This window comes from Tenrec ecaudatus, chromosome 7, assembly GCF_050624435.1.
Source record: "Tenrec ecaudatus isolate mTenEca1 chromosome 7, mTenEca1.hap1, whole genome shotgun sequence".
NCBI classification, from domain to species: domain Eukaryota; kingdom Metazoa; phylum Chordata; class Mammalia; order Afrosoricida; family Tenrecidae; genus Tenrec; species Tenrec ecaudatus.
In genome coordinates, this window is record NC_134536.1 from 2,102,252 (window position 1) to 2,122,240 (window position 19,989).

Consider the following 19,989-nt stretch of genomic DNA (forward strand, 5'->3'; position numbering starts at 1 on the left):
AGAAAATTGAATATTGAGAAATCATCTCAGCCCAGTCCAGATCAAGTCCATAAGTCCAATATTAGCCCATATGTTCGATGCCAATCTATAAATTCTTCTTCAGACTCATGCAACACATGCAATGATGCTAAATGCAGAGAGATCACAGGCCAGTGGGTGGAAAATCTTGTGGATCCAGTGGTGGTGGAAGCATCTCAGCACTGTCAGGGGTCTCACGTGGCTCCTTCAGCTCCGGGCTCTAGTGTAGCTCCATGTATCTTCTCAACAGGAATGTCTCTCAGGGAGTGTGCATGTGTCCCGCCTCCAGCGAGCTATTTATCTCTTTAGCGCCTCCAGATGAGGTCATCAAGTTGCACCCCTTCACTCTTAAGTCTCAAATTGACCACAGATGGTGTAACTACCACAACCTTCCTGTTGACAAGTCACGCGGAGCTGCATTGAGGAGCCACACTCAGAGAGCTGGAGGAACCATGTGGAGATCTGTGCCAGCGCTGAGATACTTCCACTGCCACTGGATCCACAAACTTTCCACCCATCAGCCTGTGATCTTCCTGCATTCAGCATCATTGCATGTGTTGCATGCATCTGAAGAGGAATTGGACATACGGGCTGATATTGGACTTATGAACTTGATCTGGACTGGGCTTGACATAAAATTACTCTTTGATATAAAGCTCTTGTCCCACACACATGAGCGTCTCTGGATTTGTTTCTCTAGTACCCGTACTAACCCATTATGGTACCGGGAGTGAGGTACTAGAGAAACAAACCATGATGATGGATAGAGGATGCTTGTCTGACCTCTGCCTCATGGTAGTTTTCTTCTCTGGCTACCCAGAGGTTATGGCCATGCAGTGTACTAGGTTGTTTTGATTCCTAGAGGTGGTCTTTGGTTAATCCTATCTGAAATGGCAAAAATGAATGTGACAAATGTAAATTTTGAGCTCAGTGGGTAAAATGGTTCCTTGAACTTTTCCTCTGAGACCATGCTGCTTGCTGCTCAGTGAAAACAGCTGACAGAGGGTCTAAGCGGCTGACAGAAACTCCTGCCCTGGCTTCATGCAGCCAGAGGCCCAAGGCCATATTTTGTATCAATGGAATAGTTTAGATAAGGATTAAGATAATATAGATAAAGATTGAACTTGACTGTTTTAAGAATTGAGTTTAGGATCTGACTTACTAGCTTTATACTGTTTTCTTCTGCCTATTGTTATTGATATGACTGATAGAAATTATTATTGGGAAGCAAAACTACAGCGTTTGTAAGCCTACTTGCCTTCGACCATTAAATTGGATCTTCAAATGGGTGTGGGACATGCCTTCAAAGAAGACTCTGTAAAGATAAGGCCCATCCAGTGTCTCGAGTGCTCAGGACATTTGAATTTGAAGAGACCCTGCCTAGGGGGCTGGTGACAGACTAAAGAAGGAAAAAGGAACTCTTCGTCATTTTGAATTTTGAACTAGTGGTTTGTGCCTGAAACTGAGGGGGAAAATGGAGCCATGAAGAAACACTCCTCTCTAGGACTGAATGTTAAGGGTAGCCTACAGAAAGCCTGAAATGCTTGCTAGGTGACCACCTGGGGCCATTTGTTGAGTGGAAATGAGGAAAATTCAGCAGTAAATAAATGGGTTGAGTCTGGCTACTGACACCTGTGGACCTGGTTCACAGGGACTAGAGGAAAAGACGAAAGTGGGTTGGCTGGTCTGAAGTTCATGACCTAGCCCAAGGGGGCTGGGGTTGTTGAGAATTTGTGATGGGGCCCATGGTCAAAAGTTGAGGCAGCCAATGTGCACCCTGGTGAGGTTAAGCTAGGTGACCCACACTGAGTTGATCAGAACATGACCAGATGAAGATAAGATTTTTAAACCTGTGAACTGGTGCATATTGCTGCTGACTTTATGGACAGCCTGTCCTGATTTGACTTTGCTTATCGATGTAGATTCACAAGGTTCCAACTGGAAAGAAGACTCTTCACATCAAAGAACATGCATGTCTCCTCAGAGGACAGGGCTGATGATGCAAGTGGGCAGGATAGAAATTGGACATCCCAAATTGTGGGGATAAAGACATGAAGCAGCTGGCTTACAAACTTCCGTGGATGAAATATATGTTGATAGACTTATAGGATTAAGGTGTAGGTGTTCGCATAATTGCAATTGATAGGTATGGAATTTTTTTGTTCACTTATAGAGTATTATGCTTAAATAAGGCTGGCATATTTTGAATTGCATGCAGTTTAGTTTTATCCTATTAGAAACAGATAAGAATTTATTATTGCTTTGTGTTAAAATTATGTATGGCTAAAGAGTAGTGTCAAGGTGTCAAATTGACAAGGGGTGGTCTCTGGTAGTTACATACTTTCATATCAATTTGATAAATAACTATGGGGTGGAATCTAAGCCTGTCCATTAGGTCACAGCCTGATCATGCCTCCTTGTGGATGTGGCCTTCTCATGAGGATTCTGAAAATTCCTCTCTCTTGAGTCTGCCATCAAAAGAGGCGGGACTCTCTCTCTCTCTCTCTCTCTCTCTCTCTCTCTCTCTCTCTCTCTGCTAACAACCCACATTGACAAACCTCGTGGAGCTATGTTGACAAACCACGTGGAGCTAGGTTGAGCAGCCACACTCAGAGAGCTGGAGGAGCCACGTGGAGACCTGCACCAGCGTTGAGATGCTGCCACCATCGTTGGATCCACAAGGCTTTGCACCCACCAGCCTGTGTTCTTCATGCATTCTGCATCACTGCATGTGTTGTGTGAGTCTGAAGAGGAATGTATGGACTACTAGCAGGCATATGGGCTAATGTCAGACTTATGGACTTTATCTGAACTAGGCTGATATATTTTTTAAACATTTTATTAGGGGCTCATACAACTCTTATCACAATCCATACATATACATACATCAATTGTATAAAGCACATCTGTACATTCTTTGCTCTAATCATTTTTTTTACATTTTATTAGGAACTCATACAACTCTTATCACAATCCATACATATACACACATCAATTGCACAAAGCACATCCGTACATTCTTTGCCCTAATCATTTTCAAAGCATTTGCTCTCTACTTAAGCCCTTTGCATCAGGTCCTCTTTCTTTTTTTTCCCCTCCCTCCCCGCTCCCCCCTCCCTCATAAGCCCTTGATAATTTATAGATTGTTATTTTGTCATATCTTGCCCTATCCGGCGTCTCCCTTCACCCCCTTCTCTGTTGTCCGTCCGTCCCCCAGGGAGGAGGTCACATGTGGATCCTTGTAATCAGTTCCCCTTTTCCAACCCACTCACCCTCCACTCTCCCAGCATCGCCCCTCACACCCCTGGTCCTGAGGTAGGCTGATATTTTTTTAAGATGCAATTATTTCTTGATATAAAGCACTGACACACACATATGAGTGTCTCTGGATTTGTTTCTCTAGTCAACCGGGCCTAACGCACATATGTTTGTGAAAAACAACTGCTACATTAAATCTAAAGTATTTCTTTGAGTGTTATTTTAAAAGTATTGCTATTAAATCATTTAAGACTCTATATAACCCAAATATCAAAACGAGAAGCTACTCTTTCTCAAAAGATCCTCTATCTAGGGCAGCGATTCTCAACCTGTGGGTCATGCCCCTTTGGGGGTCAAATGATCCTTTCACAGGGGTCGCCTAAAGCCATCGGAAAACACCGTTCCTCTATCCGTCTCCAGGTGGGTCTGCCCACATGCAGATACACCCACATATGAGTACCTGGCATGAAGACTGTTACTCGTGTGTTAATCTGGGTAAACCAGGGAAACAAATCCACAGGCATCCATATATGTATAAGAGAGAGTTTTATATAAAGGGTGAGTGTACTTTAAGAAAACATCCCAGTGCTGTCCAAGCCCATAAGTCCAACATTAGCCCATATGTCTGACACCAATCTACAAAGTCCTCCTCAATCCCACAAAATCCCCGCAATGACGCAAACTGCAGGAGGAAAGCCGAATCAGTGATCGTGTAAGCATATCAGCACTGGCAGGGGTCTCCACGTGGCTGCTCCAGCACCCAGAGCTGCATCGGGGTAGGGCCATATGGCTTCTCCTCAGGGATGTCTCACAGGAAGTGAGCCTTGCCAGCTGAAGCAGGGAACTGGCTAAGGCAGCTGCATCCTGGTTCAACCATCACAAAGTAAGAGACTTGAGAACTGGAGTCTCACTGAGTCATTTATCTCTGTACCCCTCAATTAACCCCACATGTGTTGATCGACCAGGTTGGCACAATAAACCTTAACTATCTCACCATGATACACCATGCTTCAAGACAATATTTAATCTATTTATAACTAGAAAGAAATATTTCACAATATATAATTACATTTTGTTTTTGTGATTAATCACTATGCTTTAATTATGTTCAATTTGTAACAATGAGAATACATCCTGCATATTAGATATTTATATGAAGATTCATAACAGTAGCAAAATTACAGTGATGAAGTAACAACAAAAATAATTTTATGGTTGGGAGGTCACCACAACATGAGGAACTGTATGAAAGGGTCATGGCATCAGGAAGGTTGAGAACCACTGATCTAGGGCTATCCACTCCTGGGGGCGGTGTTTCCATCCCTCTAACCTTTCCCTCAATGGATCAATGTTCAGTCCCAGCATGGAAGGAAGAAGTCTAAGCTGCACTGAAGACCGTGGCCAAAAGGTTCCAGGGATTGTCTGGATCCCCACAGAAATGGTTCCCAAACCGCTGCAGCACCAAAACCACGCACATCAACACCAGGAAATCGGAAGACAACAAAGCAGAGACTACCAGAAAGGTCCTGCTGGGTGACTCGGTGCCGTCAAGGTAGCCTGACGCAGAACCGCCACAGACAACGCAAGCAGACCCCGAGCCGTCCTCTGAGTTGTTATGTGTGAGTCTGCTCAGCAGTCACTGGGCCCGCCCTTCCTCTGGCTCACTGCACCGCGACTTCACCAGGCGCAGCCTTCTCCAGGGGCCGATCTCCGCACAGTATGGGAGATGAAGTCTTGTCATCCTCACTTCTCAGAGCGTGTGGGCATTACGAGGGAGTTGGCTGTTCTAGGAATCCATGGTTTGCACAATAATGTTTGCCCACACGCTGCATCAGATGCACCAGTTGTTCTGTGTTCTTGATTCATTGTCTAAGCCAGTGGTTCTCAACCTTCCTAGTGCTGCGACCCTTGAATACAGTTCCTCATGTTGTGGTGACCCCCCAACCATAAAATTATTTTTCGTTGATACTTCATCACTGTCATTTTGCTACTGTGATGAATCGGGCGGCCCCTTTGAAAAGGTCATTCGACCTCCCAAAGAGGTCACGACCCACAGGGTGAGAACCGCTGATCTAGCCTTCACACGCCTATGAGGTGATTGAACATATCACGGTTCGGGTCGCTGACACCCGAGTCTTCAAAGTGAGGTCTTTGCTCTTTAACACTTTGGAGAGGTCTTGGGCAGCAGATTTTCCCAATCCACTCCATTGCTGATTTCTCAACTGCTGCCTTCATGAGCATTGATGGGAGATTCAAGTCAAATAAAACTGGACAACTTCAATCTATTCTCCGTTTGTTGTGATGGTTCTACTGGTCTAGTGGTGAGGATTTGGGCGCTCCTTGGGTCGAGTTACAGTTCACACTGAAGGCTGCAGCCCTCGACTGTGCGTCAACAAGTGTTTTAATTCCGCCCCACTTTCAGCAGCAGGGTCATGCCATCTGCATATCACAGACTGCTAAAGAGCCTTCCTCCAATCCTGATGCCGCATCCTTCTCCATAGAGCCCGGCTTCTCAGGTGATCGCCTCAGCATGTAGATTGCGTGAGTGCGGTGAAAAGATGCGACCCTGACACGCAGCTCTCTTGAGTTCTTCCCACGCCGTATCCTCCAAGTCTCTTCAAATGGCTTCCACTTGCTCCAGGGACCAGTTCCCCACGAGCACGATGCTGTGTTCTGGAATTCCCATGCTTTGTGAAGCCATCCGTAGTCTGTTATTATTCACCCTGTCAGACAGCTTGTGCTGAAGATCACCCAACAATGGCCGCGGCAGGACATGGACAGGGAGCGGCCAGAGGGTCAGGCTGGGCTCATTAGAGGACGTGGAACAAGGGATATCATTGCTGATATCAGGTGGACCTTTGTTGAAAGCAGAGAAGACCGGAAAGGTAGTTGCTTGTGTTTGTTGACTAGATGAAGGTATTTGAGTATGTGGATCCTAACACACCATGGATCATCGGGAGAAGAATGGGAATTCCAGAGCACTTCATTGTGGATCAAGAGGCAGATGCGTGAACCACACAAGGGAATACTGAATGGTTTAAAATCCGGAAAGATGTACGTACGGATTGCATCCTCTCACCATGCTTATTCATGGTCTAAACTTTCACATGCATATGAGGTGATTGGAAAGATCGCAGTTTGGCTACTTATTCAATCTGGGTGATGAGCAAATAACCAGAGAAGGTGGATTATATGAAGAAGAGTTTGGGAGGAAGGCTTACGGCCAACCCGCAGTGTGCAGATGACACAGCCTTGCTTGCTGAGAGTGAAGAGGACTTGAAACCCTTGTCGATGAAGGTCAGGGATCTGAACCTTCATGATGGGTTGCAGCTCCACGTAAAGAGGACCCAAATCCTCACACCTTGAGCGATAAGTAATACCATGGTCAATGAGAAAAGATGGACGCTGTGGAAGACGATGTCTTGCTTGGATCCACAGTCAATGCTCATGAGAGCAGCCATCAAGCAATTCAACTGCGGATCGCATTGGCTATACGTGGTGCTTATGATCTCTTTCAAAGTGTTGAAAGCAAGCACGCTCCTTTGAGGACGTTGGTCCACCTGACCCAAGTATTTTTGTCTGCATGTGAATGTGGGGCATTGAAAACGGAAGGCTTGAGGAGAATCTCTGCACATGGATTGTGACGTTGGCTAAGAAGGTTGGAAGTACCACGGACTGACCAAAGAACCAAAGAATACATCCGGGAAGGAGTCTGGCCAGAGTGCTCCTTAGGGGCAAGGATGGGAAGCCTTGGGAGTCGCCGGCACTTGGGAGGGGTTACGAGAGGCCGGTCCCTGTAGAAGCACTCCATGTTTGGGCAAAGGGCTGCGAAAAAGACCGTGGCTTTGGTTTCCATCTGAACGTTGCGCTCTAAATGGAGAAGAAACCCCGGCTGCTGAACATGATTCTCTCAGGAAACTTCCTCGTCCCCGAGTCGCGTGGGCTGCCCCCTGTCCTGTGGGAGTGACTCACTCCATCACCGGCTGGGGCACAGGACACGCAGGGCTGCCCCTCCACCTCACACCCGGAGCCAGACGGCGGTGCTGGAGCTGAAGAAACGGCGGGGAAGGGCTCTGATGGTCACTCCTGTGAAGAGACTGCCCGTCAGAACTGGAAGTACCCGGACAGTGCAGACCCTCAGCCACCCACAGCGGCGCGGGCACAAGCGGCCGTCCAGTGGGGGCAGTCTGCGAGTATTAAAGGCGAGTAGTAAAAGGCAGACAGGACATTCGTCAAGCACACTGAAAATCTCTCCTTGACACGGCGACACAGTTCATAAGGAAACCTTTATTAAAAATGTGCCACAGGACAAAAGTGACGTGAACAAAGATTTAGTTGTGAGCACATGCACTGCTCCGGGCAGCTGGTGCGGAGTTGTTACGCCTCTCGATGACTTTGAGCTATCGGGGTTTCAGGTTCAACAGCGGAAATCAGAGGCGTGACGCTAGCATCTGCTCTGAGGCCCTGAGTCTTACCCGTTCTCACACAAGACGGGAAGAACATGTGACAGTAGGGGGAGCTATGTCTACCGAGAGCGCTGGTGGCCTAGGGGGTTAGGGCTTGAGCTGCTCCCCACAAGGGTGGCAGTTCGGACCTCCCAGGTGCCGGGCCGGAGAAAGATGAGGCTGTCTGCTCCTATTGATTGACATCCCTGGAAGCCCTGTGGGGCAGCCCCGCTCGTCCTGATGGGTTCCAACAGCAGGGTCTTGATTTCCTTGTTGTCGTGGGACATGTGAGGCTGGACTGTCTTGAGAAACAAGTGGCACCAAGAAAGAACTTGACTTCAAGAGGCAGCCTTACATCAGGAAGGCGTCCCACCCAGCCCAACTCAAGCCCACGGGGCCAGTGCCAGCAGGGCCTCTTCGCACTCCTGCGGCTGGAGGCCAATGACGCAGAAAGGTGACGCAGAAGCAGGGAGCTCACAGGCCGGTGCATGCAGACTCACGTGGACCATGGTCAGTGGGAGGGTGGCAGGGCACTGACAGCTCTGAGTCGGGCGCCCTACGTGGGGCCAGCCCTGGAGGCCAACGGTCCCACCGAGGTCCCACTGAGGAGGGAGGTGCAGTGGCAGAGAGGCATCGTCTCTGGTGGATCTTGTTCTTATACACAAGGCCACTCCCCCAAGCAGATGTCACCGAGAGACCACTCGATGGACAGGTGGAGCGTCAACTTCTTTCTAGAAAGCCTTCTTTAGCTTTAACTCCCTCACAGCCAGTGTGTGCCCGGCTCGGGGGGACAAGGAAGAGGGTGGGGGCAGCTGTGGCCCGGCCCCACGACTCCCCTAACTGCACCTTCCATGGCAGGTGAATTGGGGATGGTGAGCCCTGGTGGCCTCGTGAGAGGGGGTTTTGGCCGTTCCATCATTTTGCGATTATGGAAACGGCTGTGATAAGCATGGTGTGCATCTGTCTATTGGTGGTTTGATTTCTTTAGGATGTGCCCTAAGTAGTGAGAGGGCAGGGTCCGGAGGTCCTTGTTTGTTTCAGAAAGCATCCCATGGCGTCCCCCGTGGGACCGGTTGTACAGGTCTCCAGCCGGGCCCAAGTGAGTGTTCTGATCTCTCCACAAAACCAAATTTTAACGACAATAGGTGATCATTCAAAATGATGCCTTCCAAGGGCTCCGGAACTGAGGTTGGCATCGGGCTGTCTTCTCTGTGGCCGTCTCCACACTGCAGGCCCGATCTGCTAAGATTCCTGTCCACCTGGGGATCCTTCTGAACTGCCCCTGGGGCTATCTGTCCTCTGACTGCTGACGGTGCAGTGGTTCTGTCTACCTCTGCCTTGGTTTCCAAAACAATTTTTATTTCCCCTGAGCTCACTCTCCCCGGGACTTGAGGTGCCAAGGGACAGCAGCAGGAGGGTGACAAGACTGGGCTCAGGGAGGAGGGCCAGGGTTAGGAGAGCTACTGGCCATTTGCACCAGGAAGTCCTGCAGAGCCCTGTTCTGCCCTGACTGGCACAGGTAGGCCTCCTGGGGTGGGTTTCTGGCTTCCAAGAGCTGTGAGGGATCCTCGTCTGTCCTGTGAAGACACCCACTTCGTGGCATTGGCTTTCAGGCTCATGTGTTCTGTGCTGTGCCTCTTATCAGAGATGCCAAGTTCTAATGCAACTGTGTCTGCACACTTTATCTTCCAGGTACACTGTCTGAGGGCAGGGCTTCTCGCGCCCTGGTCAAGGAAATCCAATGGAAGTTTATTCTCTGTGGGGCGCTGCACATGGGTCATCCATAGTCTTCCGCAAACGGGGTGCTCAGAACGTAAGCTCTAACACACTTCCCTCCTCTGATCTGTGTTTTGCTATTTACCGTCCCTGGATCACACGACTGACGAGCTTGTCCGTGTGGAGTTAGCTGACACTTCACTTGGATGACTGCTTGTTTTAAGGCAAGCTTTGAAGACCCCCAGACAATATTCTTTCTGATAGCCAGGCACATCTGATTTCTTTACCGCACTCCTATCCTCAGCGATCCCTGGTCAGGGTTGAACCATAAGAGACTGATTTTTCTTAGGTTAGGACTTGTGGTTAAGTGTGAGCTCAGAATTCCATCACCTGTCCGAGGTGTGTATCTATCCCTGTTCCTCTCAAGTAGCAGCGTTATCGGTGCTTTGAAAGAGATTTAGAGAGACACCCACGGGCCTTAGCAATTCGAATGCCAGGGCTGCTAGACCACAGGCTGCTTTCTATCGCACCTCCCAGACTAAGGAAGGTGTGGGAACCCTGCACCCAGCAAGTCTGGGGTGCCTCGTTTGTCACAGCGCGGGCTTACTTCGTGTCTGTGTCCCATGTTGGCCATTTCCGCAATACTTCAGCTTTTTCGGCGTGCTGTTGCACACGTCATGGACTGCCACCTGCTGCTGCGGGGCCGGTGCTGCCTCGTAGGCACCCTACAGGGCAGCGTCGAACTGGCCTGTGGGTTTCTGACGATCTCCCTCCCGCAGACTCCTGGTGGGTCCAAACTCCGTGCCTAACCCACCAGATCCCCCAAACCAAACTCACTGCCATTTGGTCGACTTTGACTCCAGGACAGGGTAGAGCTGCCTCTGTGGGTTTCTGAGACTGTAACTCTCGATGGGAGTAGAAAGCCTCATCTGTCCCCGACGGAGCGGCAGGTGGTTTTGAACTAATGACCTTCCAGTTTGCAGGCTAACACATAAACACTATACTTCCAGGGATCCCCAAGGCCCTTTTAGAAGACTACCCACTGCTATCGATTCTGACTCATGGCAAACCTATAGGACAGAGTAGAGCGGCGTGTGTGGGCTCTCGCGACCGTAAGTCCTGACAGCAGCAGAAAGCCTCCTCCTTCTTTCTGGGAGCAGCGGGTGGGGTTGAGCCGCTGACTTTGCAGTTAGCAATCCAGTGCTTACGCCGCAGAGCCACCAGGGCTGCTGCACAGACCACAGCGCGGTGTCGGCTCGACCTTCCGGAGCCCTGGGAACCTAAATAGCGCCAGGGACTCAGCTTATCACAAGTCTTGCTTTTCTGCCGCGGCTGGAACTGAACCTGCCACAGCTGTCAGGTTGACCTGTGAGACTCAGTAGTCTGGGTGGGTTTCTAAAGCGGTGGGCTTCTCTACCAGGACCCTACAGCCTGGTCTCCCCGCACTGGTGCCTGGGAAGCTGTAACCTGCCCACGTCAGGCTGGGAGGGTCCTGGCTTTTCTCTGACTGCCCCGTGGCCCTGGGACTCTCCACCAGTCCGTCTCCACTGAGGGGAGATGCCGAGTGGCTCCCCCTTGCCACCTCCTCTTTGCACCTGATAATGAGAGCACCCATGTGGCACTGCTGGCTAGATCTCTGCCGAGGCTGTGACTGCAGGTCTCAGAGGGGAACCCCCACAGACAGGGCATTTGGTGAGGAGCCCACCACCAGCTCACCAGAGATGGCGAGGACCATGCCATGCGGGGAGCTAGCAGCAACAGTGAACCCCTCCATGCCCCTCCTGTGGCTCAGGTGCCACAGGACCTTATCGCCCCACTTCGAGGTAAACCGTCCGGGCTTCTCACAGCTAAGCCCCCGCCACACACACACACACACACACACACATGTCCCCTGCCACCCCGAGGGGAATCCCAGGGCCCAGACCACCGTGAACAAGATGAACATGGGCTCCCAACATGGACCAGGAGACCCAGGGGAGCTGGGGCGCAGGAGGTCCTTGCCTCAAGGACCTCAAATTGCAGAAGTTTTTTGGGCTCACACACCAGCTGCTGGTGATGCTCCTGCCTGCAGGACCCAGCCTGGCCTGGAGTGCAGACAGAGCCAGGCCGGGTCCCTACATGAGTGTGCGGGCGCGCGCGGGTATACAGGTATGTTTATGTGTGTGTGCGTGTGTGCATGTGTGTGCATGTATATGTGTACATGGCATGTGTATGAGTTGTATAAATGTGTGTATCTGTGTGTAAGTATGTATCTGTGTGTGTATGCATGTGAGTATTTGTGTGTATGTGTATGTATGTGTGTATCTGTGTCTGTGCATGTATGTGTGCATTTGTGGGTATGTTTATGTGTATGTATGTGTGTATCTGTGTCTGTGCATGTATGTTTATATGTATGTATGTGTATGTGTGTGATGCATATATGTATGCGTGCATGTGTGTATCTGTGTGCATGGGTGTGCATGTATGTGTGTATCCATGTGTGTATTTGCGTGCGTGTGTGTATGTGCACGTGCATGTGTGTATGTGTATGCATATGTGCATCTGTGTATGTGTGTGCGTGTGGGCGTGCACGCACACATGTGCATGTGGTCTCGGGATGACAAAAGGGCAATGGAGAAGCAGAAGGTTTCACAGATTCCATTTCAGAAGAGTCCATGCCCTTTGTGCCCTGGAAGGAGACGCCCCCACTCCCTACAGCCCCAGGACAGGTTCAGACCAGATAACTGCCTGGCTGTCCTACTGAGGGCAGGAGGCCCATGGGTGAGGGGACTGCCCAGTTCCCATTTCATAGCTGCAAGCACGCAGTTGTCCCGACTGAGAAGTCCTTGTGACACTGGGCGCCCGGAGGGGCCAGTGATGAGAAATGAAACTCTGCTTCCCCTTTCTGAGCAGCTCGAACGGCCAGGCTCCCCTCGCGCTTCTCCTGCCGGGCGCTCCTTCCCCAGCAAGCTGCTCTGCACAGATCCGGATCCTGGGCTGGCCCCAAGCTCGCTCTGGCAGAGGAAGCCTGCTGTTCTCACTCAGAGAGCTGGTGAGGGGAAGCGCGGGGCTCACGCCTGTCCCTCTGTGGCAGGTCCCAGCAACCAGCCGGGAAAATGGGGCCCCCAAACTGCTCGGTGCACAGCCTGCCTGTGGAGATGGCGGTGGCCTCGGTGCTGCTGCTGGAGTTTGGGCTGGGGCTGCTGGGAAACTCCCTGGCCCTGTGGACCTTCCTGTGCCGCCTGAGGGTGTGGAAGCCGTACGCCGTCTACCTGTTCAACCTGGTGCTGGCCGACCTGCTGCTGACCGTCTGCCTGCCCTTCCACATCGCCCTCTACCTGCGACACCGGGCCTGGGGTCTGGGACCCACGGCTTGCCGGGTGCTGCTCTTCCTGCTGGCCCTCAGCCGCGGGGTGGGCGTTGCGTTCCTGGCTGCGGTGGCCTTGGACCGCTACCTGCGAGTGGTTCACCCTGGGCTGAGGGTCAACCTCCTCTCGCCTCGGGGGGCCCGGGCCATCTCCGGAGGCGTCTGGCTCCTGATGGTGGTGCTCGCCCACCAGAGCGTGCTGATAGCCCCGGCCGCCGGGGATGTCACCGAGTGCCACAGCCCCAGCCCCGTGCAGCACCTGTCCTTCAGTGTCCTCTGGCAGGAGGTCTTGGCCTTCCTGCAGTTTGCCCTCCCCTTCGGACTCATCCTGTTCTGCAATGCCGGCATCGTCAGGGCCCTCCAGAAGAGACTCCGGGACCCCGAGAAGCAGCCCAAGCTGCGGAGGGCCAGGGCGCTGGTGACCACCGTGGTGGTCCTGTTCGCACTCTGCTTCCTGCCCAGCTGCTTGGCCCGGGTCGTGATGGATGTGACCCGGGGCACCCAGAGCTGCAGGGTGCTGAGAGGGGTCCAGTACAGTCTGGATGTCACCAACAGCCTCACCTACCTCAACAGTGTCCTCAACCCCCTGGTCTACTGCTTCTCCAACCCCACCTTCCGCTACTCCTACCGGAAGGCATTCAACACGCTCCGAGGTCTGCAGCAGCGGCAAGCAGCTGAGCCCCGGGGCTCCGACCTGCAGGCCTCCTACTCCTGAGACACAGCTCTGCTGCCGGCCTCCTCTGAGCCGCCTGCCTGGGGCTCAGAGAATGGAGGTGATGCCCTCGGCCTGCAGGGGGAAGCTCCAGGCAGCGAGACAGAGCCGCCGGGCACGGCTGCAGCTGGACACTGGACTGTCACCAGATCTCGCTTCCGCTGTGTTGGGCTGCTGGCCATAAGGTCAGTGGTTCCAACCCACCAGCCTCTCCGCAGGAGAAAGACGAGGCCACCGGCTCCGGTGGAGATGGACAATCTCAGGAAGCCCAAGACTCCATTCTTCTCTGTCCCCACGGGTCACTGGGCGTCCACATCGTCTGGATGGTGGGGGCTCTGCTTCAGTCCTTCTGGGGTGCCCTACTCACAGTGCAGCAGGCAGAGTCAGGGAGTCCCAGGCCAGAGTCACCTTCACACATGGATGCTCAGATGCAAAGGTCAGCTGCCCACTCAATGGCCGTCTCAGACCCTTAGTTATGGAAGCCCCTTTGGAGGGTCAGTCTCGGACAATGGGGAGGTGGAGAGCCCATGTTTGTGCAGCCCGCTGTGCTCCTAACAAGGAGGGTCCCCTCTCCTTGGCTTGGGGTCCAGGAGCAAGCATAGCTCAAGCTGATCTCCTCTCCACCTGCCCCCACTGTCCAGGCTCATCCTTGTCACATGGTGGGGTGTGGACAGGTGAGAGGGACAGGCTTTGGGGCTCCAGAAAGAGCTCCCAGGGCACAGGAGGCTTCGCAGAATTCATGAGGAACGGAGAGAGACAAGGGGATTTTTTGCAAGAACTTCTCAAAGCCTCCTCATCTACGTCACCGTACTCGGTGCTCAGCCTGTGTGTCCTGTGACCAAGAAGCCCCTCAGCCTCCCTCTAGACGTGGAGCCGTCGGGTGGGCTTGAGAGCCCACTTGTCCTTGGACACCCCTGCAAGGAGGAGCCTTATTGTGACAGGCCAGCCCCCCTGAGGCTTTCCAGCATGCACCAGGAGCCCCTGAAGCACTGCTGGGTGGCACTGGGCTGCTCACCCAAGGTCGGTGGCTTAGACCCTCCAGCCGCCCCACGAAAGAAAGGTGAGTCAGAGTGGACTCCGTGGCAGTGGGGTGGATGGGGTTCCCATCCTGGGTCATCCTGGTGTAACCCGAAGAGAAGGACCCATGAGAATATGATGACCCCCATCCCAAGGGTCAGACGGAGGAGGGCTGGGACCAGCAGGGACTGGCAGTACATTCCAGGCGGGCGGGTCTGCTTGGCCTTGCCTCTGGCCTCAGCCTCACTGGGCTCTTGTCTGTGTGGACTTCTCTGGGTGAAATGAGGCGTTGGTAACCAGTGACACTGAGCATTGGCGACTCTCACCTTGGGGCTGCTTTGGAAAGTCACGACGAGAAGACTGGGACATCGGTGCATGCCCCACCCAGACTCCCTGTGGGGCATGTCCGGGTCTGCTGGACAGAGGGAGCAGGACTGGAAGCAGGAGCCCCCCCACCCCGCTCCGCTGCCATGACTCTCACCTGTTTCTTATTCTCCCCCAGCACACCGGGCCTGAATCAGACGCCCTGAGGAAGAGGGTGCAGCAGGCCCTCCTCCCCCTTCAGATAAGGCGCCCTCCCCCTTGTCAACCCCAATCCAAGTGTGGTCTTTTCCCGGAGCTCCCTAATATCAGCCCCATTTGAAACTCAGTCCCCCAAGGCATGGGTTGGGCTTTTCTGTGTTTGTGATAAAGTGCCCACGATATGAAAGTTACATTGTAGTGACTAGGATGTGTTTTGTGTCGACTCCCTGCTCCATGCTCTGCAGTGTCTCCAAGACCCTTTTCTAGGTCTTTCCTTGACCACACACAGAGGGAAACCCTGGCCCTCTGATCTCTCCCTGAGAACTCTGTCCCCACGTTCTCTGACAAGGAAGGGCTATGTCAGTGGGGTCCCCCGTGTCTGTCCCTTCACTCAGCGTGCTGGCTGTCTCCTGGGGTTCCGTGTAAGTGAGATCACATGTGACTGCCCCTTCTGTTCTCACCCAGGGTGCCTAACTTAACCTTGTGGGCCCAGGGCACCTGGTGACACAGATGGTTAAGTGCTGGGCCGTCACTGTCATGACAGCCCCATGGGGAACAATGGTGCTCTGCACACCAGGAACCAACTGGTGAGACCAGGGCCCTCAACCTGACTGCTGGGGTCAGAACCCCTGGCTCGTCAGCTGCGGGGATGGCTGGCCCCAGCTGCAATCTTCTGAGGGCTGGGACACCAGTATCCTCCAAGGCCATCTCTCCCTCCAATGTGTGACTAGGGCCCAGCGTTTGGGGGCAGCCTGGCTGCCACCCACCGGCTCTGTGCCCTGGACCAGCATACTCCCCTGTACAGCAGGGGCATAAAAGCTGGCCTCGTGGACTGTGGTAGGGACTCGGTCAGACAGAACCAGGTAAACACTCAGCAGCCCAAGGGGACAGTGTTGGTCTGCTGCCCGCAAGGCCGGGGCCACCACAGAGGGAGAGGTGAGGTTGTCTGCCCCAGGGATGTGCAGCCTCGTCTACTCCCGTGAAGGTGTGCAGGCTCAGAGACGCGCAGGGGCGGGCCTGCCTGTCCCCTATCATCCCTGTGGGTCAGTGTCGACTGGATGGTGGTGGAAGTGATGCCCCAGGGGGATGATTGGCAATGTCCTCTAACATAAAATGGCAAAGACGTCTCTAAGGTGAACCAGAGACACAGGTAAACCAGAGGTGCACCAATGGAGGTTTGAGCTTGTCCTGAACTCTGACGCCAATCCAAGAACAATTCTGATGACAATTGAACAATTAGTTCAATTGGTCCTGCTTGATACCCACCCTCATGAAGAAATCTATGAAGCTACAGGTGCCGTAGTAAAGCGTGGTGAAGAAACTAGATGGTACCAGCTCTCAGAAAGGAAAAAAATAGCATCTGGGGTCTTAAAGGCTTGCTTTCAAACAAGGAGCCACCTGCGTGAGACATCAACTAAGTGCACCTGGAAGAAGCACCCCAGCCTGACCCACGGGTTGTCAATAGGCTAATCCGAATCTAAAGAAGGTAATGACGTCAGAGCTTACATTGTGCACACCTGGTTTGCAGACGGCGGTGCGTGACAGGGGAAGCCCAAAGCCCCTTTGCAGGCTCACACGTGGATTAAGCCTCTGGTGAGTCCCTCAGATCAGAGATGGGGTGTGTGAGTGGCCCTGTTACCAGCAGAGCACGTGGCAGATTGTGACAGACATAGTTAGGTCAAGTAGAATAACTTATCATTTGATTTCCCTTTTAAAGTTGTTTCAGTTAAAGAAAGAGTGAAGGGGAGTGCACATGGATCAAGCCCCTGGTGAATCCCCTCCGACCGACCGTGACTCTGAGCAGGGAGGCTTGCTATCGTGCAGAATGTATCGGGGAGCGGACTGCTGCAGAAGCAGCCAGGTTAAAATCTAGCACCCTATCTTTTTAGCTCCCTTATGACCCATTTAAGTTTGTTGTCATTTTTAGTATTTTCTGTTTTCCTTTCAATTGAATATTTTAGTTGTTTTATTTTGTTGTTGTTTGGTTTTTTAAATGTTTTTCCTGTATATTAAATCCAGGATAGATTGATCTTTAGAGGCAGTAACTGGATTAATGGATCCTTGGAGGCATCGCAGGGGAGGTGGGGGGGCGGAATGGGGAGCTAAGAGCGATGAGTACAGGAAGAAGAAGCTGTTCTCAAACTGAGTGCGGCAATGGCTGAGTAACTCTGCTTGATGTGAGTGAGCGACTCAATAGTATTGTATGTGAGCATATGCCGATGAAACGGGACCTGTGCTCCCATAACACCAGAGCCTAAGCAGGTGCCTGCTCACGGGGCACGTTCCCTGCCGGGTTTTAAGAAGACTCCCAGGAGTTGTTGTGGTTTGAGGTTCAGAGAACATCTCAGGGCACTTGCTTATCCACCTCCCGTGGCTCCACTGGCCTCGAGCCTGTGGGAACTGGAACTTCTGCCCTGCATGTCCTCCCCGGTGCCGGGCCCTTGCTCTGCGGCCCGTTGGTCGCAACTCCCAGGGAACTGGGAAGGGAGCCACGGAGTGTCCCCACCACCTGGCTGCTGGGCTGCTCCCCTGACCCAACTTCCCCAGTGATTCTGATACTGCTTCCTTCTCACATCAGGAACCATACATGACAGGGGGGCGGGCGTCCTTTGTTCAGTACACAACGGGGTACAGGAGCACAAGTGACACGCCATGCATGAAACATAACACGGGGTACATGTAACATGGGATACATGAAACACGGGGCACTGTAACATGGGGTCACATGAAACACGTGGTACTTGAAGCACAGGGTACATGAACGAAGAATGCTGTCACCTATTAGCTTGACACTACTTTCCAACAGACTCGGCTTATCAATCCCCCTGAAGGCCTGAGAGATCGGAGGGCCCCAGAGGGTTATGAGCTCGTGTCTAAGATCAAAAGCACCCTGACAGAGCCCTGGTTTTAGTATAAACTTGACAACCAGTCCAGGTGCCACCTGAGTGCTCCCCACCCCTTACTGACCTCAAGCTGCTGGGGGGAAGTCCAAGGCCGGGAAAGGAGAGTGGCCTGAGCAGTCTCCGTGGAGGGCAGGGAGGAGCCTGCACAGAGGATGCGGGTGGAGACAAGCAAGTTCCCCCTCAGACCGATATGCAAACAGCAGAGAGCCGGCTCCTTTGTCCTCCCCACCTCTGACGGATAGACCCCCACAGATCCCTCCTGACTGTCTTCCTCACCCAGGTTTTGCACAAGCTGCTGTTCATGTTGCTCTCGCCTGCCCTAAGAGGCAGACCACCGCCCGCTCCGTGTAAAAGGAAGAATTGGGGTGACTTTTCGGGTTTGATCAGATGCCCACGTGAGGCTGTGTCTGTCTGCTTCCCATCTCTGGGTCCGTCTCTTCCGATCTCTGTGTCTGCTTCCCGTCTTCTCCTCACTCTCATTAGCTGAGGTGGTTTTCCCCTGGGTCGGTTCAAACAGCAATGACCTCTCTTTGGAGGAGCCCTGGTGGCCTAGTGGTTACGCTTAGAGCTGCTAGCTGCAGGTCCGCCAGTTCAAAACCAGTAGCCACACTCTGGGAGAAAGATGAGATTCCACTCTGGGAAAGAGGGACCGTCTGGGAGCCCTGACCGCCTGGGCGCTGTAAGTCAGAATCAACTCAGCTGCAGCGAGTTCGGGGTTTTCACTTCTCCTTGGACTCTTGGAAACGGGCCAAGGGCACAAAAATAAACGGAGAACAGGGTTGACTTTCTCAAATAAAGTGGGCGCAGCCTGGCTCACAGCTGGTGAGCACTTTCCCCTTCTTGGTCAGGGTTCTCCTGTGGCTGCCCAGCTGCTGGTAGAGAAAGGACAAGATGACCAGTTGGAAGACACCTTAGCATTAGTGGAAGAAGGATGAGGGCCAAGGGACGCCGTGTAAACTGGGGCCCCGCGGTCAGCACTGAGGGACCCGAGCTCTGCCAAGTTCCCAGGAAACTCCGTGGCCCTGCTGATTCACTGACTCGTGAGATGAATCCCAGGGGAAGCTGAACTGAGAACTGCTGCACACGGTCAGATGGCTGTGGTTCCCGGGAGCTGCTGTCACTTCCCACACCCTTCTGAGCCTGCCTGCCCACCGTGGGCTTCAGGAGGAAACCATGCGGAGGCAGAACCTTGGGTCTCATGAGACCTCCCAGGTGGCCACTGTCCTCCGGAGCCTGTTTGCCAGTGTGCAAACACCTGCCCCCATTCACAGGGGTGTGGGGGGACACACCACTCCGACAGAAGCCTCACAGACGGTCCAGGAAGGACCTGCTAGAAAGGACTGGTGATCCCGCACCATGGATTTCAGCTTACTGTGTGAAGACCCCCGAGCCCCCTTGCCTCCGCACCCATCACTGTGGGGGCTCTCACGCCTCTGTACCCCGGGGTCCACTCATCTTGGCTCCTTCCGGACTTGGGTAGTTGGTACTCACCTTGGCCTGGCACAAGGGCTGGCATGCCGAACAACCACACCAAGCCTCTGACTCACAGAGACCCCGTGTGACAGCACAGATCTGCCCTGCAGGCCCGCCTCAGCTGTCATGGTCACGTCGTGACCATGTGACAGCGTAGACCTCCTCTACAGAGTCTCCTTGCCACGATGATCAGGCACACAGACGTCCAGCACTTACTTCTGAAGAGCTGCTGGGTGGATTGAACCTCCAGCCTCTGTGTTAGCGGGTTATCAGAAAGCGCCTGTGCCCCAGTTCCTGCAGGTCAGTCGTGGGACAGGCGGCTACATGGCCACAGTAACCTTGGGCTTGAGCGTGGGGGCGTGTGGCAGGCACACCTGAACGTGGATGTCCAGGGGAAAGTTTGCACCTTAAGGAGTTGCCGAGGAAGGCGCGGCTGAAAACCAAGACAGTCAGATGTCTTCAGAATAATTTCTGCAAGATCTAACTGACCAGTCGGTTTATTGAAGTGTCTGCGCCTCCTGACCTCCTGGCCTCCGTGCGCCTAGACCCCTCGAGCAAGCAGGGAGATCAGCAAGGGGT

General features: G+C 53.0%; 1 protein-coding gene across 1 annotated transcript; it reads left to right on the forward strand.

Moving 5' to 3' along the window:
* Positions 1 to 12,532: 12,532 nt before the first annotated feature.
* On the forward strand, positions 12,533 to 13,498 carry GPR31 (G protein-coupled receptor 31). Its single transcript, XM_075553855.1, has one exon. The coding sequence runs from the start codon at positions 12,533 to 12,535 to the stop codon at positions 13,496 to 13,498; it is 966 nt and encodes a 321-aa protein (XP_075409970.1).
* The last annotated feature ends 6,491 nt before the right edge of the window (positions 13,499 to 19,989 follow it).